This window comes from Protopterus annectens, chromosome 13.part0 (assembly GCF_019279795.1).
Source record: "Protopterus annectens isolate FY-2018-M chromosome 13.part0, PAN1.0, whole genome shotgun sequence".
NCBI lineage: Eukaryota > Metazoa > Chordata > Ceratodontiformes > Protopteridae > Protopterus > Protopterus annectens.
In genome coordinates this window covers 519,496,054-519,521,526 of record NC_056747.1, presented here as the reverse complement: position 1 = coordinate 519,521,526, position 25,473 = coordinate 519,496,054, and the positions used below count along the sequence as shown (strand labels likewise).

Sequence of the window (25,473 nt, the reverse complement as noted above, 5' to 3'; positions counted from 1 at the left end):
ACACCAAGTTTCAAAGTACGTTAATATGCTACCATGAGGCAGTGTACTTTGATAGGCATTAAATGTGAATGAACATGCTTCTGGAGAACCTTTTTTCACAAATCAGGGTGAAATGTACACTTTGCCCATTCTCTAAAGGAGGAGGAGGTGGAGCTATTGTTTAAACACAGTCAGAAAAGGAAATTTGTGATCCGCTAGTCACCTTGAATATGGGATTTGGAAGAGGAAGAGAATCTAGATGATTTGATTCTAAAGGAGGAGGAGGTGGAGCTGTCGTTTAAACACAGTCAGGAAAGGAAATTTGTGATCCGCTGTTCACCTTGAATAAGGGATTTAGAAGAAGAGAATCTAGGTGATTTGATATGCAAATGCCCTAGGCTGCTCAATGTATATACTGTATATTGCTTAATAGTACAAACATGGAAGGATTCGGACTGATGAATTCTGTGGGAGCAAGTATTGTTATAATGAAGTAGGAATGCGAGTTTTATGAATCCAGTTGCAATGCCTCAGAAGTAAGGTAAGGCTGCTGTCTAAAATGAGATTAGATAGGATGGGAATTTTTAAATGGTGTGACAGCGTTAACAGACATTATCTTTAATAGATTATTTTTTCCTATGGAGAGCCAGTTGGACTACTAGTAAAAAGTAACCGACAAAAAGGTAAAAGGTAATCAACTTAACTGAAAAGTTAATTTTGTATCCCTCCTTTGTACATTTTGAAAACATGAATCATTTGTAAGCATAACATTAATGGAATGTTGTTGAAAAGGTATCATTGCGTACAATGCATCAGGACTGCACAGTGTGCAGTCTATGTAATTTGCAGAAATAAGCTCTTGTATGCTGGGGAAAAAATTCAGCTATGCCTCATCAGTTACCCTAAGCAAAAGAAATGGAATATATCACAACCTATGTAGAACAGAGCTATTAACATTAAAACAGCTGCAAACATTTCAGTGTAAAAGCTTATAAATCTACATAACAGAAATTAGAGAGTTTTAAAAGGGATCTTTTTTATAACCATTCAGTTCAGCAAAATAAAGTATGAGATACATTGGCATACACATATTCTCAAAGAAAGGAAATGCTAAGACAACATTTAAGCACCTAAACAAAAAATATAGTCCTAGAGAGTAAGTACTTCAAAGAAATTAGGCAAATGAAAACACGTGGACAACTCAGAAGGGAAACTAAATGGCTCAAGTGAAATTCAAGGACATATTTCTTTACAGCAACTGTGATGGATGACTGGACCAGCCTTCCTAAAAGTGTGGAAAAAAAAAGGGGAAAGAATACAAGGACAGATAAACAGCAAGTTTTACTCCAGGTTTAAAAAATTGAAATAAGCTTTTGGTTTTGTAGTAACTATAGATTATCCAGAAAGTAGTGAAATGGATAAACTAGAAGCTAGATTCATGAATGCCTGTCTTAAGTGTACACCAAGTCCATTCTCAGTGGATAGACAACACAAGCATAACTCCCACCTTCTTCCTCCTAATATTAGTTTTCCTACTGGTTTTCTTGCAGCTTAAATATTGAAGGAGAATTCATTAAGGTTACCACAAAGTGTAGACTACATCTACATGTAGTGTAAACTTTGTGAGTTAAAAGATGGCTCAAAAAGTGTGGTAGGGATGTTGAGTATATATCATGTACACATAGTGCAGCCGTTCACAAATCCAGCCTTAGGTATTCCAAGTAGTCCTTATCTGCCATCTAACTCTAAATTTCTACGCAACTTTGGTGGCAACAGTACTTCACATTGTAATGAATGAGGCAAACATTTACTTGTGTTAATGCAATCTAGAAGTAATGCAATGGTCTAATGATTTTGCAGTCATGCTACCTTGAATCCGTGAAAAATGAATGTACAAATTTAACTCCATTGATAGATACACTTACAGAATTAGAGAGAGAGAGAGAGAGAGAGAGGTTTAGGCCATTTTTTTAAAACTCTGCTGTCTCATCACTTAGTCAGACTAATGGCTCCACTACCTGCAGCCACCTTACCCCCCACTTGTTCCCCTGTTTCTGCAACAGGCCATCAGTGAAACTAGATACTCAGAACACCCTTAGAATATTGGATAACCCAAAGGGTAATGCACAGAACTGAAAGTGTAATCCAGTCACAGAAAGCCTTAAGAAATGTTTGTAATCTGTGGATATGAGAATGTGATGACATGCATATTTTAAATCTAGAGCTAACTAAATAGACAAAGAGGTAACTATGTGAAGGGAAAGCATTGTGAACTTGGGAACTTTCACAAACTGGTTGAGAAAGGAAAGATCAAAGACTGGTCTTCATGAAGCTTCTTTCTTTGGTACAAGAAACTTTCCTGAATAAATTCTCTCTCTATCAGGGATAGAAGGATATGTTTTATTACCTCTTGAGCCAGCAGATGCTAAATGATGAAGAAATAAAGTTATTTGATCTGAAGGATGGGTGGGATCCAATGAAAAGGAGGTAGGGTCTTCCCACTACCAGCTGCATCCGTACTGGACAACTCTCAGCACCAATTTGTCTGAGATTATCTGCCTTCAAAGACAGAAATGGAGACCTATACTTGGGGAAAATTAAATGATTCCCATAGGGAGAGGAGGGTTTATAATTTGCTGACAATCATTCAGTCTTGTTGGACTGTCCTTGTTTCTGTGAGGCTCTCCCATCTTTTTAGAGCCTCCTTCCCATAGCTTTTTGACTGTCTGTTTGCCTGAAGTCTGCCAAGTCTGTTTATTCTGTTTTTTTATAAAGGAAGGCTGAAAAATATGACTCCATTGAACCAGTTTCCCTTTCTCATCACATTTGTTCAGGACCGCAGCAGCAGATCGACCAAATACAGCCTCAGTATAAAGGGGAGAATTCACAATTTCAGCTGTTACATATTCAGGCAAATTTTGAGAATGTAATGATGTAAACTTTATCAGGGACACAGTAGACGCTGAAATACAAAGAACCATGTACAACTGACACCTTTCCTTGTGGAAGGTGTAAAGCCTGCAAATATATTGTACCTTGTTTTTCATTTATTAATGATGTTAAGTTTATTTCTGTTAAGCAATTTTGTTGCAACTCAGTAGGGGTTATTTATGCTCTCTGTTGTCCATGTAATATTTATTACATAGGAGAAACAAAAAGAGCTTTTAAACTGAGACTGTTAGAGCACATAAGGGACATTAATAATGGCAATATAGAAAGCCCTGTAGCTCTGCATTTTTTAGAATGTCATAATAAAAGTAGTGTAGGTTTAAAAGCTACTATTTTAGAACAAGTTAAGCTATCATTGTATTGTCAGCAGGATGTTAAAACTGTTTTATTACAAAAAGAAGCTTTACTTATTTTAAAGTATAAAACTATGTCTCCTTATGGGCTCAATGAAGAGCTCAATTGGAGAGCATTGCTTAATTAATTATTTAATTGTTTAATTGGTTTACTGTTTTGTTATAAAAGAATGGGTGCTTGTACACATGTTTATTCTCCTTGAAGGCTTTGGCCGAGACGTCAGAGATTTTATTAAAAGATTTGCTGGATACTGTGTTCGTTGTTTTGCTACACAGTAGACACTGCTTTAGAATAAGCATTAACTAGGTCATAAGAACATTTAAAGTCGGCCTGAATACCAGAGTCTTGGGATTTCTGGGTCGAATGCTGTCGCCTCTCTTCCATGATGTCAGGTCGTCAGGGGGTATAAAAAATGCAGCTGACGCCATTACATCAGTTTTTCTTTACCCAGATGTCTGGAGCCCCCAAAATAGGAAGCAATTACATGGTGTGGAACACTTTCAGTAAAAAGTAAATGTCACTGCCATAAGATATGGCCAAAAAGAGAACAGATAGAAAGTATAGAAAAGTCAGGGGGCTGGAGGGACAGTAACCAGGACTGCAACAGTGAATACACTCGAACATCTACATTTACAGTAAGTGTATACAACTATACTATGTTCTTCGTGTTTCACTGTTGCAGTCATCACACCTGGGTGAGGAAGGGTGGAGGCAGTCGAGAAGTATTGGGGCTGGCTATCAGGCCTTGTAAGACTGCTGTGGCAAATCCAGCTCCGGATTTAGAAAAAATAGGAAAGTGGTAATGCTTGATAAAGGTGTGTATAGAACTCCAGGTTGCAGTTTTCAGGATGTCCCTGGTAGGGACTCCCCTGAGAAATGCTGTAGAGGTTGAGGTAGCCCTAATGGAATGAGTTCTGATCCCCTGTGGAGTAGGTTTTCCATGGTGTTTGTAACGGAAATGGATGCAGTGTGTTATCCATTTGGAAATGGTTTGCTTTGAAATGGCTTTGCCCTCTGCCCCTGTAGCAAACCTGACTAGCAGCTGGTCAGATTTTCTGAAATGTTTAGTTCTGTTAAGGTAGAACCCGAGCTGTCTGTGCACGTCCATGGAGTACAGAATCCTTTCCCCTTTATTCTGAGGATTAGGGAAAAAGGTTGGTAAATGGATGGATTGGTTTAAAGCCACACTGGATACCACCTTGGGCATAAATGATGGGTTAGTCCTGAGCGAAACCCTGTCCGCATGGAAAATAATGAAGGGTTCCACACCCATTAGTGCCTGCAACTCAGACACTCTTCTTGCTGAAGTGATGGCTAGAAGTAAGGCTGTTTTCCAAGAGAGGAATTTTAACTCTGCTGCAGCAGCAGGCTCAAAAGGGGAAGCATGAGCTTCTCTAGTACAAAGTTAAGGTTCCAGGCAGGGGTGGGAGCTTTCCTCAGGGGCCTTAAATTGTTAGCTCCTCTCAGGAACTGTTTGATGAGAGGGTGATGAAATGGAGGTGGGCTCAGTACTGTAATGAGCTGAGATGGCAGAGGCACGAATTTTAATAGATGAGAAGGATAGGCCTTTCTGGAGTAGCTCTTCTAGGTAATCCAGGATTTGAGGTAAGGTGGGCACAGCTGTGTCCTTTCTTTGAGACTGGCTCCAAGAACAATATATTTTCCACTTTTCTGAATAGGATTTCCTAGTACTAGGCCTTCTGGCCTCCAGGATGACATCCAACACCTGTTTGCTCAGGGTTGTTGGTGGTGTATTTAGGGGATAAGCTAGGCTGCAAGGTTCAGGGTTTGCAAATGTGGATGCAAAATCTGTCCCCTCCTTCTGGGACAGCAGGGGGGGGGGTCTGATGTAGGTGCCAGGGTGGCACTGCTGTCAGATTACATAGGAGTGGGTACCAGTACTGGTGTGGCCAGTCTGGGGCAATAAGGATTGTCCTTGTCCTGTTTCATACTGAGTAGTACTTTTGAGAAGAGGGGCAGAGGGAAAAGGCCTAAATTGAGAGGTTTTCCCATGTAAACGATAGGGCATCCACTTTCCATGCTTGGCTGTGGGGATTTCTGGTGCAAAATTTGCTCAATTGATGGTTTTGGGAGGAGGCAAAGAGGTCCACCTCTGGAGTCCCCCACCTGTAGATTAGAAGTTTGAATGAGTTGAGTTCCAGCTTCCACTCATGTGGGTCCAGCAGATTTCTGCTTAAGTCGTCTGCCAGTGAATTGTGCTTGCCTGGCAGGAATTGAGCTTGCAGGTGCACTTGGTTGCTCAAGGCTGTGTTCCACAGGGTCATGGCTAACCTGCAGAGTGGGTAGGAATGAGTCCCCTCCCCCCTGCTTGTTTATGTACCACATAACTGTGTCGTTGTCTGTCTTTATCAGTTGTTGTCCTGGAAGGATAAGGTATTTGAAGGCTGTCAGAGCATTCTGTACAGCTAACACTTCTTTCTGATTGATATGCAGGGGAATTTGACCTGGGCTCCATTTGCCTTGAATGCATTTGCCTATCATGTGAGCCCCCCATGCATAGTCTGATGCGTCTGTTGTCACGGTTTGGGCGGCAAGGGGTTGAGTGAAAGGAAGTCCCTTGTTGTGGTTGCATGCCTCTGCCCACCAAAGGAACTCTGCCCTTAGACAAGGAATGATAGGAATCAGTGTTTCCAGGTCCTGAGAATGTTGACACCAGAGACCTTTTAAGTACCACTGAAGTTTCCTCATATGCAGTCTTGCATATGGAATTAGTAGAATGCATGAGGCCATGAACCCTAGGGCTTGCAGTATTTTTCTTGCAGATAGCTGGGTTTTGGTGGCCACTAGTATGAAGTAGTTTGTCAAATAAACCTGTTTTCTGCTGCCATCTGGGAAGCTGTGTTCAAGCTTGCTCCCAGGAATACAATCTTTTGGCTGGGCACCAGTTGTGATTTATTTTCGTTGATGGTGAACCCCAGAGAAGTTAGAAGTCTCTTTACAAATGCCAGGTATTGAAGTAGCAATTCCTGTCTGTCCGAATCAGGCAATCATCCAAGTATGGGTAAATTTGAATATTTCTCTGCCTGCAGTATGCAATAGCTGGAGCCAGGCATTTTGCGAATATCCTGGGCGCAGTAGATGAGCCACAGGGAAGTGCAGAGACTGAGAACAAAGAGCCTGCACTGAAATGTAGATATTTCATGCAAGATTCCTTTATGGGGATGTGTAGATAAGCTTCCTTTAGGTCTAGGGTGACTAGCCAAGTGTCCTTGGCTAGCATAGGAAGAAGCTGTTGCAGAGTCAGCATTTTGAATTTTGAGACCACCAAGAAGGTGTTGAGAATTGACAGATCTAGGATAGGGCACCAAGAGCTCTCTTCTGGGCACCAGGAACAGTCTAGAGTAGAAACCCTGTCCCCTTTGCTTCACTGGCGCAGGTTGAATAGCCCTGATACTGAGAAGAGAACGTACTTGCTTTTGAGCCTCTGCCCACTGGTTTGGAGGAGGATCTGGCAACCCGCTTGGGGTTGGCAGTGAGGGGAAGTGGAAGCTGTATCCCTGGGATACAATGTTTGGGATGCATCGGTCGTGGGCAATGGACATCCAGTTTTTTGCATGCAGGGTGAGTTTTCCTCCTAGGGGTGCAAGCACTTGGGCCTTGCTGGGAAGCAAGATAGACAAGTCATTGTGAACTTTTTTCATAAGAGGGTGGCTTACCACTCCCAGTTTTAGAGGCGGGAGCACTCCATTGTTTAGATCTCTACATACCCTGAGACTGTAGTTTGGACTGAGAATGCCTGGGAGGGACTGGAAAGGACCAGTTTTTAGAAGGCCAATGCCTACTGAATCTAGGTGGCTGCACTTTTAAGAAATATTTAACAGTTTGCATAGATTTAGCTTTTTCCACCATCTTTTTAAGAACGTCTACTGCTTTTGCGCCATACAAACTTTCCTGGTTTAATGGAGCATCTAGTAATTTTACTTTGACATGGTCTGGCAAGATTTGTTCCTTCAGCCAAGCATGCCTTCTCAGTACAGACCCAGTGACAGCAGCCCTGCAAGATGCTTCTAAGGCATCAAAACCACACTGCAAAGTATGCTTACTAACTTGATTTGCAGAATGCATGAACTCTTGTAAATCTTTATTTTTTCTGTACAATCTGGAAACAACATTTGTTGTTTAATTAGTTCCATAATATGCTGCTGGTACTTCAACATGTGAAACTGGCAATTCTAAGCCCTGATGGCAAGAGTTGTACAGGTATATACCTTCTTAAGCCATCTGTCTAAAGCTCTAGAATCCCTGTCCGAAGGGGTAGGGTATTTGGCTGTAGTAGCCTTAATGCCTTTAGGTCCCTGGGAAATAGTCTCTGGATCCGCAGTGGGATTCTTAAAGAGAAATTTGTGAGAATCAGGTATTCTGTAGTACCTGTCAGGCTTTCTAAGAGCTGGTGGTAAAGTATCAGGAGTAAGACTGGATTCCATGAAGACATCATCTACAATGTCCAGGACAGGGGGTATAGCTAGAGGCCTGCGCTGACACAAGTCTAAAAATTCTCTAAGTCTCTTTTTGGACTGAGGGTAGTCCTGGCATTCCCAGTGGAAATGCTCTCTTAAATTATGCAAGGTTTCACCAAAAGAAAAGCCCTCTGGAGAGGAGGCAGAGGGCATAGAATCCTCTGCATCTGAATCCTCATAGGTAGATAAGGGTACGTCCTGGTAATCAGAGGGATCAGAGTCATCGGACTCATGGTCTGTAGAATCAGAAGGAAAATCAATTCTTTGTCTTTTAAAGGGGGAAGGCTGGCTTCCCCTAATTAAATTTATAAGGTCTTCAGCCATTCTAAGCATTTGTTTCTGTGGCAAGGGGGCTTGAGCATGCGCTTTGGTAATTGGTTTTCTAGGTGTAGTGCAAACTCTGCGCCTGAGAAACTCAGCAGTTTTAGTCAAAAACGAAGTGGTTGGTTTAATGCGAACATCAGAAGGTCGGAATACACCCTCAGAAGCTGGTGCCTGCACAGCGGCTCCAGACTCATCCAAGGTAGAGACATCTACAGGTTCCATATTCGAAGAAGCATCTCGTGGCATACCGGACTCAGAATGAGTCTCAGCAGAGGCCTGCGAATCTGTTGAACCGGGTATCAGGGGCTGTGAAAGCACATCACTGAGTACCGGCGGAGTGGCAACTAGCTTAATGGAAGTGTCGTCGGCAGTTTTGGACCTATGCGGTCTGTCTCTGTCTTTATCCTTACGTTTTTTTGGAAGATTGGTAGTCAGATAGCTTATCAAAGCCATTTCGGAATAAAGAGAATGAGAATGAAAGAATTTAGCGACAAAGACAGCCTGACAACAAATAGTTTGGGCATTAAACAAGGCACAAAACCTACAACAAGGAACGTCATGGTCTGGGCCTAAACAGATGATGCAGTAAGAATGAAAATCTCTGAGAGGTATTTGCATTCCACAGGCAAGACAATTGTTAACTTTTTCTGACATCGGTTAGAGTAAGAAAAAAGGATCTCCAACGGGGTACTTAGCTTTAGAAGACTTCAGGTCTGAAAAAAAGGATCTCCAACGGGGTACTTAGCTTTAGAAGACTTCAGGTCTGAAACCGAAAAACGAAAATTTCAGGTAGCGGCCGACCGGCACTTGTGAACTGCTTCTGCTTCGGACTCCCACGTGGCAAGAAAAGCTGATGTAATGGTGTCGGCTGCATGTTTTATACCCCTGACAACCCAACGTCATGGAAGAGGCAACAACATCCGACACGGAAATCCCAAGACTCTGGTATTTGGGCTGACTGAGGGCTACATGCAGGCAGATAACCCAAGTGTGATGACAGCAACAGTGAAACACGAAGAACGTCTACCATCAGAGTAAGGAACAGCGTTAGTAATGTACCTCATATTTTCAAAAGAAGCGTGTAAAAACTTTAACGTGTTAGCTTGGCAATTAAGAATTCCAAAAATAGTAGTGGCAGAGGAATACGCACTTTTCCCAAATCTATCAAAAGCTTTCCCATCCTTGACAGAGGAAGATGAATTAGCAATTACTAAATGTTTAGCTGCAGAAGGATTTGACAAGGAAATTACTGCAGGGTCAGATCTGGGATTAGGAAAAAAAAAAGTATTTGTAAGACTTTGGAACCTTATTCAATTTATTTGCCTTTTTAAAGGCTGCAGGATAGCTGTCGAGCATTATGCAGACTGTAATAAAAAACATCCTCCAAAGCTGGAAGAACAGGAGAAATAGCAGAAGGTTGAGGAAATTCCAGTTGTAATAAAGAATAGTACTTTTTTCAAAGAAAATGTAATGTAATATTGGTCCCCCTGAAAAAATTTGATTCAAACTAGATATGTCCTAGGATTCAATAACACATATGCTAAGTATGCACTGTGTGTACACCGTTCTGAGTGAACAGACAACAGAGGCATAACTCACACCTTCTTCCTCTAATTTTTCCACTGATTTTCTTGCAGCTTTAAATATTGACAGGGATTCACAGAGGTTACCACAACCCTTAGTGTAATCTTTCTGAGTGACAGAAACAAACAATGTGGTAGGGATGTTTCTGAATACACATCATATATATATCATGTACACTTAGTGCAGTTGTTCATGGTTACAGAAATGGAAAATTCTTCCAAGGAAAAATCAGAAGTACCTTCTTCAGAATCCAAATCTGCTGCCTGAGGAGAAATAAAGTACAGTTTTGTACCTACCATAAATGTAGATGTTCGAAGATCCACATTGCTGCAGGCCTTACATATGGGTAGTCCACTGTCCTCGGTCGGCCCGAATACCAAAGTATTAGGCTGACGTCGGTCAAGGCGCTTAAGACTGACATCAGGACGTCAGGGTACAAATGCGCATGACCGACGTCATATCCTCAGTCTTTTCTTGCCCCAGATGTCAGAAGGCCCTAAAAAGAAAGGCCAAAACCAAAAGACAGCAAAAAACAACCAACCACCCCTGCACTAATCATATTTACAATATTTACAATATATACACAACCCAAACCACACAACCGCCTCTAACTACAGAGGGGAAGGAGGGAGGGTAAATTGGACTGCAGCAATGTGGATCTTCGAACATCTACATTTATGGTAGGTACAAAACTGTACTATGTTCTTCATCTCACATTGCTGCAGTCCTTACATATGGGTAGAATCCCAAAGCAGAGGTAAGGGAGGATGGCAAAACTATAAAGCATTAGGGGCTGCCAAAATGCCCTGTAAAATTGCAGTGGCAAAACCAGCCCTAGATTTAGAGTAAAGTGGAAGGTGGTAATGCTTAGAGAAAGTATGCACTGAACTCCAAGTAGCTGCCTCCAAAATATCCTTAGTAGCCACCCCCCTTAAAAAAGCTGTAGAAGTGGCAGTAGCCCTAGTGGAATGAGGCCTAATCCCCGCTGGAATCTCCTTACCATGATGGGAATAACAGAAAGCAATACAAAAACCAATCCACTTAGAAATAGTTTGTTTTGAAACAGGTTTGCCCTGAGAACTCAAAGCAAATGAAACAAATAACTGCTGAGACTGCCTGAACCCTTTAGTTCTGCTCAAATAATATCGCAACTGCCTGTGTATATCCAAAGTGTGTAAAATCTTTTCCCCTTTATTTTGGGGATTTGCATAAAAAGTAGGCAAATGAATAGTTTGGTTTAAAGCCACACTAGAAACCACTTTAGACATATAGGAAGGATTAGTACGCAAAGATACCCTATCCTTATGGAAAATTAAGAAAGGCTCAATTGCCATAAGGGCCTGTAATTCAGAAACCCTTCTCGCAGAGGTAATGGCCAACAAAAAAGCAGTCTTCCATGATAAATATTTCAACTCGGCAGTAGCTGCAGGCTCAAAAGGTTGTAGAGTGAGTTTCTCCAACACAAAATTGAGATCCCAAGCAGGAGTAGGAGCTCTACGTGGGGGTCTTATATTCTTTGCCCCTCTAAGGAATTGCTTAAACAAAGGATGAGAAAACAAAGGTGGGTCACAGTCATAGTGAGCAGAAATTGCTGCAGCATGAACCTTAATAGAGGAGAAGGACAAACCTTTGTCCAGTAACTCAGTAAGGTATTGAAGAGCCACACTTAAATTAGGCTTAGAAACATCAAAGTAAAAATCTCCTCCATTTATCTGCGTAAACTTTCCTTGTACTAGGCCTTCTGGCCTCCAAAATAACATTCAAAACTTGTTGTGGAAGCTGAGCCCCTCCAGGGTTTAAAACAGAATATGCCAGGCTGTCAGATGTAGAGAGTGAAGTTTGACATTGAGTAAATGACTGTTCTCCTGAGACAGCAGGTGAGGAATCGAAGGCAAAGGCCATGGAGGCTCCCGTACCAGACTTCTCAGTAATGGGTACCAGTGCTGTCGAGGCCAATCTGGAGCTATTAAAATCATGTTTGGCTTGTCCTGTCTGACCTTCAGGAGTACCTTTGGGAGGAGAGGCAGAGGTGGAAAGGCATACACGTGAAGATTGCTCCAATTGAATGAGAGAGCATCCACTTTCCAGGCTGTGGGATGAAACCTTTTGTGCAAAACTTTGGCAGCTGGTAGTTTAGTGGAGAAGTGAACAGATCTATGTCTGGAGTTCCCCATAACACTGTCAATTTCTGAAATACATGAGGATCCAATTTCCACTCGTGGGGATCCATAATTTGTCTGCTCAACACATCTGCTAAGGAGTTCTGTGCTCCTGGCAGAAACCTTGCCTAAAGATTTAGCTGTAAACTGAGAGCAGTCTCCCACAAAATCATTGCTTGTCTGCATAGAGGATAAGAATGCGTTCCCCCTTGCTTGTTGATGTACCACATGACAGTTGTGTTGTCTGTTAGAGCCAACACCTGCCCTGGAAGAAGTAAATCCTTGAAAGCTATTAATGCAAATTGGACTGCTAACATCTCCTTCAAGTTGATATGTAGATGTTGAAGTCTGGCAGGCCATGTGTCTTGTACCCATTTTCCATTTAGATGAGCTCCCCAAGCTTTGTCTGAGGCATCTGTCGTTAGAATCTGACTCGCCTCTGGCCGGGTCACAGAGAGTCCCTTGTTTAGGTGACATTCCTGAGCCCACCAAAAAAATTCCTTTTGAATGCAAGGTATTATCTGAATGACAGTGTCCATATCTTGGCAGTGCTGTGTCCATACATTTTTGAGATACCATTGTAGCTTCCTCATATGCAGTTTGGCATTGGGAAGTACCAGAATACAAGATGCCATGAACCCCAAGGCTTGAAGGACTGTCCTTGAAGTCAGCCTGGACTGACGAGACAATTGATGGAAGTAAAGAGAAAGATTCTTTTGTTTGTCCGGGGTCAAAAAGGCCATCTGGGATGCTGTATTCAGTCTCACACCCAGAAAGCACATGTCCTGAGAGGGTACTAGACTGGACTTTATTTCGTTCACAGAATACCCCAGGCATCTTAACACTGCTATCACATACTGTAAATGCTGAAGAAGTTTGTCCTTTCCTTGGGCCAGAATCAGGCAATCGTCCAAATAAGGATAGATTTGTATTCCCCTTAGCCTGAAGAAAGCCATCACTGGAGCCAGAACCTTCGTGAACACTCTGGGCGCAGTAGATAAGCCAAAGGGCAATGCAGAGAACTGATAATGAGAAGTCCCAGCCCGAAAACGCAGGTACTTCCTGCAACTGAGCCTGATAGGAACATGAAGGTAAGCCTCCTTGAGATCCAGAGTCACCATCCAGTGATCTTTGCCCAGCAGAGGTAAAAGCTGTTGTAATGTCAGCATTTTGAACTTGGGAATGTCCAGATATGTGTTGAGGATGGATAAATCCAAAATTGGTCTCCACGTGTTCCGTTTCTTTGGTACTAGGAACAGGCGAGAATAAAATCCTAGGCCCACTTCTGGCAGAGGGACCGGTTGTATGGCCCTTATTTGAAGTAGCAGAGAAATTTGTTTGTGAGCCTCTAGTCTTTGCTGAGGAGGAACGTCCGGCATGCCTTTGAAAGGAGGCAAGGTATGGAAATAAAACTTGTAACCTTGGTGAATGATATCCAATACCCATTTGTCTTGGGTAATCAAATTCCAATTTTCCTTGAAGAGTGCCAGCCTTCCTCCCAAAGGTGCTGCCAGGCAAGAAGGATCTGGCAGCTGAAAAGGTAGGTCATTGGGCCTGTTTACGAAAGGACTGGCCCCTGCCCTCACCCGAAGATTGTGCAGGTGAACTCCCTGTTCTAGGTCTGAAAGAACTCTGAGCTCTGCCCCTACCACGTCTAGATCTACCCCTAGACTGGGAATCATAAGAGGGATACGTCCACCCCTTAGCAGGCCAATTCCTACTAAACTTTGGAGGCTGAACTTGCAAAAAATCTTTAACAGCCTGCATAGACTTAGCCTTGTCTTCCATTTTCTTCAAGACTGACTCCACAGGTGAACCAAACAACACATCAGACTGTAAAGGAGCATCCAAAATCCTTGTCTTAACATGGTCAGATAAATTCTGACCCCTCAGCCAGGCGTGCCTGCGAAGAACTGAACCAGTGGCAGCCACCCTAGACGAGGCCTGTACAGCATCAAAACCACATTGTAAAGAATGCTTACCCACCTGTTCAGAGACATGCACCAAATCTTGTAAGTCTTTACATTCAATGCCTTCCGCCAGAGCATCCACCTTAGACTTCAATTGAGAAAGCAGATAGTTTTGATATTTCAACATATGAAACTGGCAATTCAAAGCCCTCATAGCTAAGGTAGAAGATGTATAGACTTTCTTACCCCACCTATCCAAAGCTCTGGCCTCTTTATCTGGAGGAACCGGATTTTTCACAACAGAGGCCTTGACACCCTTAGGTCCCTGACTAACAGTTTCTGGGTCCGCCCTAGGACTCTTATAAAGATATTTATGAGCCACAGGCACCCTGTAATACCTATCCGGTTTAACAGGGGCAGGAGGCAGAGAATCAGGATTAAGTGAAGCCTCTGCAAACACATCTTCCACAACATCCAGAACAGGGGGTATAGCCAAGGGCCTATGCTGGGGTAAAAGCAAAAAATCCCTAAGCCTTTTCCTGGGATCAGAGAAGTCCTGACCTTCCCACTTAAAATGTTCCCTCATGGAATGAAGAGTCTCTGAAAATGAAAAATCCTCTGGAGGAGAAGCAGAAGGAGTCGAATCATCTGCATCAGAATCAGAATAAGGAGAGTACTCCTGCAAGTCTTCAGCCGAAGACTCTGAAACATCCGAAGCCTGCTCAAAACTCCCCAACTCTGGCTCCACCCTAGGCCTCTTATCAGGAGGGGGCAAAGAACCTCTAATCAGAGTAATCAAATCTTCTGCCATTTTAAGCATGTGCTTCTTGGGCACAGACCCTGCTGAACTAGGAGTGAAACCAACAGAAGCTAAACCTGGTCTGCCTCTGGGAGAAGGCTTGGAAACAGAAGGAGAGGGCCTAACCACCCTAGGAAGGGAGGGGAGAACAGTAACCTGAGAAGCCCCTTCAGCCTGACCTGCCTCCTGAGAGGCCACATCCTGCAACATCAAAGTCTCCCCCTGGGACTCCAGAGAAGCCTCCGTCGGAACCACCGGTTCCACTGATGCCTCTAAAGAACCGGCGTCCAGAACGGACGACTCATCTTGCCTGGGTTTAACTGCTTTGTCTTTGCGCTTCTTCGAAGAAGCGGGCGCCGGAGTATCCGACGGCATATTATAATTGCACCGCTTCCCGAAGACCAGCCTAGCACAATCTAACCTTCGCTTAATAGTGCGCTTATTGAACCTAGCACAAAAGCGACACCCAACAACGTCGTGCTCAGGCCCCAAACAAGGAATACACAAAGAATGATAGTCCCTATGCGGTATCTGTTTCTCACAAGAAATACAGTTATTTACTTTTTCTGACATCTGGTAAAACACTGAGGCAAGAAAAAAACAAAATATTCCCCAACGGGGTACTTAGCCAACTTTGATTCGGTCTGAAACTCCGAACTCGAAAAATTTCAGAACGCCGAACGGCACTTGCAACGCTGCTTCTGCATCGGACCATGCGGCAAAAAAGACTGAGGATATGACGTCGGTCATGCGCATTTGTACCCTGACGTCCTGATGTCAGTCTTAAGCGCCTTGACCGACGTCAGCCTAATACTTTGGTATTCGGGCCGACCGAGGACAGCGGACTACCCATATGTAAGGACTGCAGCAATGTGAGATGAAGAACATCTGAATCTGTTCCATCCAAATCTATTTCTTGTTTATCACACTGGTAAACTTCAGAAACTGAAGAATTCATTTTTCTCTTAACAGTAGATCCAGAATGTAAAAGGCAAAGAGCCTGAACCAAGCCCTGCACTAAGCCCAACAAATCTTCCCTATTTAGAGTAACGGAGAGACAGGAGAAGATAAAAAGAAGCAGAAAGTGAAACATTTGACAGGAACATACATAGAAGCAGTCTGACTCATGTTAGGGACATAACCCTGGGGGCAAGCATCTTAGTTTGTCTAGGCAGTAAAGCACTCCTTGGTCCTTCCCCAAGACAGACAACAGGGATTCTTCCGTGTCTGCACAGGTCACTTCAACTGCCATAAGGAAAGTGTCTAACCCCCCCCCCACCAAGTCCAATGTGGTTGAAGGTGTTGAAGGTACACCAGAGGAAACCAAGGAAGACGAAAATTGGTCTGTGGAACAAGAAATGGACAAAGATGAGTAAAGCATCTGTAACTGAGGCAAAGAAGCAGCCTGATGAAATGGCAAAGACTGTCTAGAAATTGTCTTCTTTTTGTGGCTGGAGCAAGGAAGAAGTCTGATAGGCGGGCACTGATGTCAGCATCAGTCAATAAAGGTAGGAATCAAGAAAATATCCATTAGTGGTACATATTGATTGACTATCCAACCAGTTTTATTTTTTTTTAGTAAAGCTTGCTTATTAAAGGATTCCTGGGATATTTTTTACATATATTTAAAGCTGATTTATGAGATAGAGGTGCAAGTGTTTTTTTAACAATGTAACCAACTTGTTTACTTGCATACCGAGGAAAGAATGTTTGAACATTTTCCATGATAATTTGATTACTTTGGACTTTAAGGTCAGGTGAAATTAATTTACTTATTGATTTTATGTGCATAGTATTAGATAATGTTATACATTTTGAGCGAGAATTTTTTAACAGGTTAAAGTGGTAACAGTGAGCTTTCTTCTCTGCAGTGGAAGTACAGCTGCTATCCACTTTGGGATGGGTTTTTGTGCTTTAAGTCCTAACACCCACTGAGCATATGCTGTAGCCCTCAATGAGAATGCCCTGTAGTATGTTACAGGGTTTGGCAAAAGCTGCACCTCAGTGAAGGCATGCCACTCACCTTTAGAAATGATGTTATCCATCAGAAAGCCCCTAACCTCTAAAGGCAAGTGCTCTCATTAGGTCACCAGTCTCAACTGCAGATTCTGTGTTAGGTGGTACTCCCCAAACATAGGCACCATACATTCCCCCTTAAACAGTACAGCACGTGTTGCTTCATTACTCCCCTCTCTCCCTTCGCCATATCCTTCAGATACTGGACCACTAACTGTACCAGTGTCACCTGGGGTGCAGACAGGACTTTAACCATCTGTAAAAATGAAACTGACTAGCCACAAAATAAAATACTGGGTTCACCCATCTCAAGTGCAGATTTTATGATTGGTAGTGCTCCCCAGATATATGCACCATACATTCCCCCTTAAACAGTAGAGCACATTTTGCTTCATTACTCCCCTCTCTCCCTTTGCCACATTATTCAGATCCTGGACCACTAACTGTACCAGGGTCATCTGGGGTGCAGATGGGGCTTTAACCATCTGTAACAATGAAACCGGCTTGCCACAAAATAAAATATTGAAGAAATAAATCATGATACTACATTGGAAACAATTTTTCAGAAGTATGGAGCACTTCAGACTTGATATCTAGAAATCCAAACGAGTTGACCACAAGCCCAAAGAAAATGATGGAATATGTAACTGTTTAATGAAGCGCTTTTCATCCCCAAAAATACAGTAACTTCTTCAGATACCATCCAAGTTACAAATCACTTTTTTTAAAAACTTTGTTAAAACATCACATGATACTGGTAAACCAATCAACCAACAAAAGTTTTATACATCACCACTAAGATTAAAGCGACAACACAATGAAGTGTTGTCTTCTTAAAAAGTAAGTTTGATGTTTCTATTTAACAAGTTAATGCCATAACAATAGTAGCAAACCTTGTCAGCACATAAAAATGTAACATCCGTTTAAACTAAAATTGGATGGTTAATGAGAAAGTGCAAATGAGAATAAAGATGACAACAGAAATACTAAGTATTGTAATAAATAATACCCACTAACAACCAAGACAGATTTTGTTATTATAATGATTTCATCTGTTCAAACTCTTCAGCTTAAGAAGACAAGCAATGTTACATGCTTCGTTCAAACCTGGGTTGCAAAAGGCATTCAGCCTTAGCTGCCAGATCAATTCACGTTCCTCTAGAAGTAGTCCCTTATGTCCACCTCGAATATCAATCTGAATCTGGTCAATAGCTTTAAACTTAAATGTATGCCCCCCAGTTGAATGGGAATGTTTAGCCAGTGCATTGTCAAGCTTATTTCTATCCAAAGCATATATGTGTTCATAGACTCTATCACGGAACCTGCGTTCCGTTTTACCTACGTAGAATGCCATACATGATTGGCATGTACTGTATTTTTGATGATGAAAAGCGCTTCATTAAACAGTTACATATTTCATCATTTTCATTTATGGTGTCATTCTATGGTCAACAGACGATGCTGCTTTGCCAAGGATGGTCTACACCTCTCCCCTCTAGGTTTTTAAATACTGATGAAAACACTGTCCTCCTCCTATTGAACACCTTTAGGCAATGCCAAATTGACAAATCTTCCATCACAGTAAAATCTATCCAATGTAGTCTAAAGGTATTACTGCTCAATTCCAGGAGTCACTCCCTCCAAGCTCTCCTCACCTCAGAGGATGCAGACATCCATGCAGTTACCGAGATATAGTGTAAAGCCACTGACAGTGCACCTGTGGTACAAGGCTTCAGTGCCTTCCATACAGTTAAACCAACAACTGCACATGCAAGGATCAAAGGTGGTGGTTTCTCGATCTACATAAATAACAAGCATACCTCAAATTTGGTTAAACAGGATGACACAATGGAGTTCTCCACATACAAATTACCACTGACAAGGTCCCATACCATACCCTAGCAAGACACAGGTCACCCTCCATGACCCAGGAAATCCACAGCTCATACTCAGATCTAGTGTTTACACTCACCTTTCAACTGAATACCATACTTATGGGTGATTTAGACTAGGAATCCTACATGACCCTAAATTTCTAGGCACAGAGATTCCTGGACTTTAGCAAAAACACCCTAGAACACGCAAGTGCATACATCCAACTACAGGTGCAAACATATTGGACCTGGTATCTAGAAATATGGCAGAATGCTACTCACCCCAAAGTATTGTGTTCTCTCTAGTGAGGTCAGACTATAAAGCTGTCTCCTTTGAGATAAAAATTAATTCTGTAACCCCAGTAAACACTGTAAAAGTTAGGAATTATTCCAAGGCAAAGTACTACTTATTAAGTGATAATCTGTCAAAATTTTAAGTCCCTTCAAACTCAGACAACTCAGCAGCCTATGCGGAACTGTTCACAAAAACAATTTACAACCATGTCTATAGTTCTATAGAGGCTGCTGCACCTAGCAGAAGTAAGCCTAAATCAAACTCAACAAACAAGCGACCCTGGTGGAATCAAATATTAAACTGGTTGTACAAGCTAAGGAAAAAGTTGCAGCTAATCTTAGAAAGTGCAACACTCAAGATGATAAAACTCTCTTTTCAACCTGAACAGACAACGAAGATAAAAATTTAGACCAACAAACTAATTTTGAGGGTGAGATAGCTTTCCAGGCCAAGGGCCACCATGAGGCCTTCTTTAACTATCTCCAAAACCTTAAAGGCAACACACAATGGTATGGTGATCTGGTTGTAAAGGAAGTCACATTCTCAGAGCCGGAAGATAAAGTAAATCTATTGTTTGATAAATTCTGCTCCAACTTCACCCCCCCCCCCCCCATACCATCAAACATAACCTCACCAATTATCAATACAGAGTAGGTCATAAATACACTCTCTAAGGCCAAAAACACTGCCTCAGTGGGCCCCGACAATATCATGGGATGCTTCCTAAACAGTCTGAAATATGATCCATCAGGGAAACTGGAATCACTTTTCAACCAGAGTTGGCAAACAGGCTTTGTGTCACCTGAATGGAGTGCAATGGTTATCTTTCTGCACAAGGGTGTACCAACAATGGATCCAGGAAACTACAGACCTATTAGCCTGGACTCAGCTACAAAGCCTTGGAAAGAATTATTAAGAAAATGATTAATAATGGCAAAGAAAACTTTCAAGGACTGGACCAAACCCAGTTTGGTTTCGTCAAGGGCAAGTGATGCCTATTACACCTGCTGGACTTGTTTTAAAAGGTCAACAAGTCAGTGGATTGTGCATACTGCCTACCTTGATCTGGCCAAAGTATCTGATACAATACCCCACTTGGGCATTGTTAATGGAATTATGCATAAACACCTACATAACAAGCTGGACAGCCAACTGTGTCACAGATAGGAATCAAGAAGTTAGGATTGGGGAGACCACCTCCACTAAGAGGCCTGTCACAGGTGAAGCCCCCTAAGGATTCCATGCTAGGTCTACTCCTCTTCTGTATCTACTTCTCAGAAGTCAAGGGCCTCTGGCTGACCAAGTTGGCAGATGACTGCAAACTAAGAGCAGTCATGGAATCTCCTTAAAAATCTTGCAGGATGATCTAACACAGACAGATAATGTGCCAAAGCCATGGCTTAAAACTCAGTGCAAGAAATGCATAATAGTACCTTTTGGGAAACTCGCTGCCCCTGGCAAACTACCTCATCAAAAAATGCATTTAAGAGTAGACTCAGTAGTCAGGGAATTGGAGACACATGTAGGTAGTAACCTGGCTTTTGACCACCATGTATCGAAGGTAGTAAGAAACTTATTCTATGCCACTCAACTTATCAGTAGGGGTATCATCATAGCACTTTATTCAGCCTTCATTAGACTTATTATTGAGTGCAACATCCCCTTTGGAATGAACTGGACCAGGCACATGCAACATAGAGGTTCATCACAGAAAGAATACAGGGTGTAAACAAAATGTCTTATGCAGATCATCTCAAAGCCCTGTCTCTGTTCCCTACAGACTGTTGAGAGGTGATCTATGATGGCATACAAGGCAACCTTCGACCCCACTCTGATGGACCTTTTGCATATCTGCAAAATTAACAGCTTCAGAACTACTACATCCAAGAACTTAAATTCTGCTTACAATATAAACACGACATGTTGAAGGGACAGGATGTGTCTCAGAATACCTAACCTCTGGAACCGCTTCCCATCCATATGAAGCAAAGCCCTTCTCTAAACCCATTTCAGGATCTACTGGACCAATGCATGGGAAACTGGACATTCACCCTTTGTCTGACACCTATGTTACTGATAGACAAATGCAGTAGTTAAATCATGCCTTACCTAACCATTTATGCCCTTAAAATAACCTCGAAAGCAAAATAACAAGTGGGAGACATTCGTGTTGCACGGCTTGGCTTGGACAATCCCCAGTAGTTGTTAGCCTAGTATACACCTACAAACCTACAGTTTTGTCTTGCTGACCTAGCATCCAAAAATGATCTACCACTTTATCTTGGGAATTTCAGCCTTTGGTCTTGTCCAATCTATCCATCTATCTACAACCCCTTATTCACATTTTTTGCACATGGAATCAGGACATCACTTCATAAAAGAAATTTAATAGCTGATACCGTCACAGTTCCAAGACTCCATAGTAAATGAGAAATATTTTACAATGCATCTCATTTGACTCTACTAGGAAAAAATGCTGCTCCACATTACTGCACTCTGCATTATAAGACAATCATTCATTCTCATTCATTCATTTGCCATTACCAGTTAAATGATATGATGTAGCTAAAACTCCACTACAGCTCTCAGTGGGTACAAGGCAGACAAATCAATCATAGACAGGATGCTGGTCTACTTTTTTTGAACAGTCAGTTCAGAGCATAGAACCTGACAGGCAGGAATGCCAATTGTCTTGCAACACTTTTTAGGATGCAGGAGGAAAGTGAAGCATCTGGGGTGGGGGGACATTAAGACAAAGGGAAGTATTCAGATTTTGCACAGAAGGTACTCCAGCCATGAACCAAACTGGAGAACCAAGCACTGTAACATAGCAACGCTAACAGCTGTGTCACTGTGTCATGTCATCATAAGATGTACAGTAAAATAACAAAACATTACAAGGCATGCTATGAAACTGGACTGCTAGCTATAAGAAAACAGTCAATTTTGGAAGACACTAACTATACTGCCTGCCACAAGATAAAGGAAAGGGTTGCATCGAACATTGCACTCAAAAGGTAGCCAACTTCTCTGGGGGGCACAATACTGTGGGGTCTAATTACAGAACAGATTTTTATTTAAGCAGTAATAAGACAGTAGTACTACGAAGAATGTACTGCCATGTAATACCAACAGGTACAGAAAACACTCATGTCTTGGTCAACATTCTCCAATCACAAAAAAAAAATGGTATGTATACTGTTGGTTGTGGTGTGGATGCTGGTGTAACAATTGCAATTTTGGCATTCATAAGCATATTCTTATACATTTTCTTATACTTTTATTTATACTGAACTATCAGTTAACAGCGAGTAAAATAATATATCGTCCAACATATACAAAAGAGAAAACTCCTTCTAAACTTACAATAAATGTGATACATGAACAATGACAACAGCCTTTACAGTTACAGTAACACAGCTGTCTTTCTAGGATATATCACAGTTCAGCTAGAGGCAGTTCTTTTGTTCATCTTAGAAGGGAAAGTTTATGCCAATCTGTAACAGGCAGCATTCCTTCCTATATGAAGTAGCACCCTTGTGATTGTACAAGAGATGCCTCTTGTTGCTATGAGATGCACACTAGATACCAGGAGATGTGCTTGTCTCTTCTACCATAGCTTTCCTCACTTACCTGAGAACAGTGAATTTGATAAAATCTGCTGAATCTAGAATCTTTTTCATGGAAGTGGCTTCTAAATAACTAGGAGCTTTAAATGGAACTCCAGGAGGCATGCCATCAACAACTACACAGCCAGGGTTGAGGGTGATCTTTCTGTATGGAACCTTAACTGGAAAATCTGCACCAAGAGCTTCACCTATTAAATAAAAAAATAACAATTATACTCGTACCAAAAGTGTCCTTTTTAAATGTGAATTAATTTTGTCAAAAGTATACATCAGAATAAATCCTGAAACCACAATAAAAACAAATAATGCAAAACAGTCTCTGTCAGAATCAGCCACCTATAATGAAAAATGCTGTTTATACAGTATAAAAATACAATGCAACACACCTCTGTTATTAATGCATATGCTCACTTTATATTCCTCAGGCAAAATACTTAAACTAATATTAGACAAACACATTTAATATGGTGTCACATGATGCTAGTTCAGCCCAAGTGTGTTTCAAGAGAGACTACTATTAGCAGGTAGCCACGAAAGGTACTGATATATCCAGGTGTCCTCAGTAAGGCAAAATTTTCTTCTTTCATGAATTTCCTGTGGGACTGCCCCCACCAGGAATAACAGGAACAATGCAGTCATATGCCTTACAGGTGATAGTCACCATCCCTCACCACCTACAGCCACACTGCGGTCACTGTCAGAGCTAGTCACCTTCATCCATTCATCAATCCATCCTTTTAATCTGAAGTTTCAAAGGGAAGCCCCAGGAAATGAAGCATCAGGTCCAAATAACCCCCACCCCCAATCTAAGGGGATATTCAGCTCAATAAGGCTGAACAGGGCTGGGGATGGGAGGGGAGTGTAAACATTTAGGATACACTCTCAGGTGGAGGTTAAGGATAATATACCCTGAGGAGTTGAGACCCTCCCATCTAAAGGAGGACTGGCATGGGTTAGAATCCTCACAACTTGAGGATAATTCCTGTTTCCACTAGGTCCAGAAAGCAGTGGAAACCATAGACTTATTTCTGATGAGGGCAGGCCAAAGCAAAACCTAACAAGCAAACAAAGGGAGGATCTTTCCTGCCAATCTTCCAATAAGCTACCCTCTATGACTTCATAGCTAATGCCAAAAGAAGACAGAAGATAAATGTTAATTCAGCCTCCAAAGATAGAGGGCACATGAATGCAGAAACTTTACCAATGACAGTAAGTACTGAGATCTGAAGTGCAGACCAAGGGGGCTGAGCACACCTATGTAGCTAATGAGCAATTCTGGGAAATGTCACAGGTGTTTTTCCATCCTTCAGAATAGGAACTTGCAAAAATAATGCCAAATTCTGATTGGTGGAGGCAGTAGCCCAAACCTAGGGCTCATCTTGGAAGGTGCTCCATGTTAAATCCTGTATTTCAACTTTAAATATTACACCACAACCACATCTTTTCATGCTATTTATAACAATGGCACAAAGTAGAACCTCTGAACCAATTTTGCTGGGAAACACCGACTCTGCTAATACATTTGGTTGGAACCCTTGATTTAGTTCATACTAGAAAGAGTGTAACAGTCCTGCTTTGGGTTTCCTGACTTTTATTAATTCTGCTCATTTACACTAAGGTCCTGGAAACTGTTAATTCTGTGAGGGATCCATAACTCTTCTAATCCTGTTGTGGCTATGTTGTTTACATAAATTCTTGCGTGTCTCAATGGCTCAGTTATTCTGCTGGCAGCCCTGACTGTTAATTCTGCTTTCTAAAATAGCAACTATGACCTTGCTATGGAGTTATGTATTTGATCTGGGAACTGTAAGTGTCAAACAATTCCTGAAAAACTTTCTTAGTGGTAAGCATTGGTACAATTTATTTTGTTGGCGTTTCCTTGTAAGTTATTTATGAGTTCAGGCTTGTCTGGATGAAAAAATACACAAGGCAGCGAAACAAGATGGTTAGGGCTAAAATGTGTAATGATGTTTGACTGACTTGTAGTGCACTAAGGCACAGCTTGGACTTCATATGCTAGCATGTTAATTCATATTTTGAGCAATGTATACGTAAGCATTTTGGTGGAGAAATGTACAGTGTACTTATCAACCCCCATTTCCACATTTTTATATAGGGTTGGGGGTGTTGTGTCAATTGTCGCCATGCACTGCATACAAGTTTGTTGATTTTTTTGGGCTAATGTTGATATATTTCTGTTCAAACTAATGAGATTTTGCCAGCATTCCATATTTGGTAATTTACTTGGGAATGTTACGCAAGGGTATTCATGTGAAGCCAGATATAAGCAAGCTTTATAACAACTGTATACCTTTATGAGATGAGAGAGGTGTGGCCTGTATTCCTCACAAACGAAAAAGAATGCTAAGTAACCTATCACATTTATTACTAATTTTGGGGATAATACAACATTTATTAGGAATTTAATACATAAACATTGGGATATTCTGCTGACGGATGATGGACTTAAAAGAAATTATACCTTCAAAATGCCTCATTTCTTACAGAAAAGGGAAAACCATGGCTGGCTGGTTTAATCATTATAAAAAGGTTTACTATACAGATGAAGAGAAATAGTCCAGCTTAGATGGACAAAGGTCAGTGGGCTATTATCTTTGCGGACATTGTAACGTTGTAGATTTGTTAATAAGGATAAATGTTTCACTTTGAAAAATAGTTCTATAATATTTGACATTTTGGTAATATTTTTTTAATAATTGTAATATAGACTGGGTGATATATCTCGCAACTTGTTATTGCTCAACATTTTATGTTGGGCAAACACAGTGTCCTTTTAAACTAAGAATGCCTGAACATTTGAGTGAAATTCAGTGTGGAAAATCCACAAATGATTTATATAAACATACTTTAAAACATGTTTCAGCACGATTTATGTTTACTGTTATAGAGTTTGTTTCAAAAACAAGTAATAAAGTGGGATGACATTCATTGTTAAATCGTAAGGAACAAATGTGGATTATAAGACTAGGGGGCTTACTTGCACCAGGACTTAATGAGCAGTTGTGATGGCCAATAAGTGTTCAGGAAACTATTTAAATTTTGCTACGTGATATTGTTCTACTGCAGTGATGAAGGCTTAGAGCCGAAACTGGTATGCTTTAC

At 41.5% G+C, this 25,473-nt stretch overlaps 1 protein-coding gene across 6 annotated transcripts in view; it reads right to left on the bottom strand.

The window, feature by feature from the left end:
- GTF2I (general transcription factor IIi) overlaps window positions 1-25,473 on the bottom strand; it is a 1,956,122-nt gene that overhangs the window by 75,415 nt on the left and 1,855,234 nt on the right. For 5 of the 6 annotated variants that reach the window (XM_044054149.1, XM_044054148.1, XM_044054147.1 and 2 more), the window contains one exon: window positions 22,355-22,538. In XM_044054149.1, the coding sequence (XP_043910084.1) occupies window positions 22,355-22,538 (184 nt within the window). Of the gene's footprint in view, window positions 1-22,350; window positions 22,539-25,473 lie in introns of those variants that run through there. The other variant, XM_044054150.1, reaches the window with a different exon arrangement.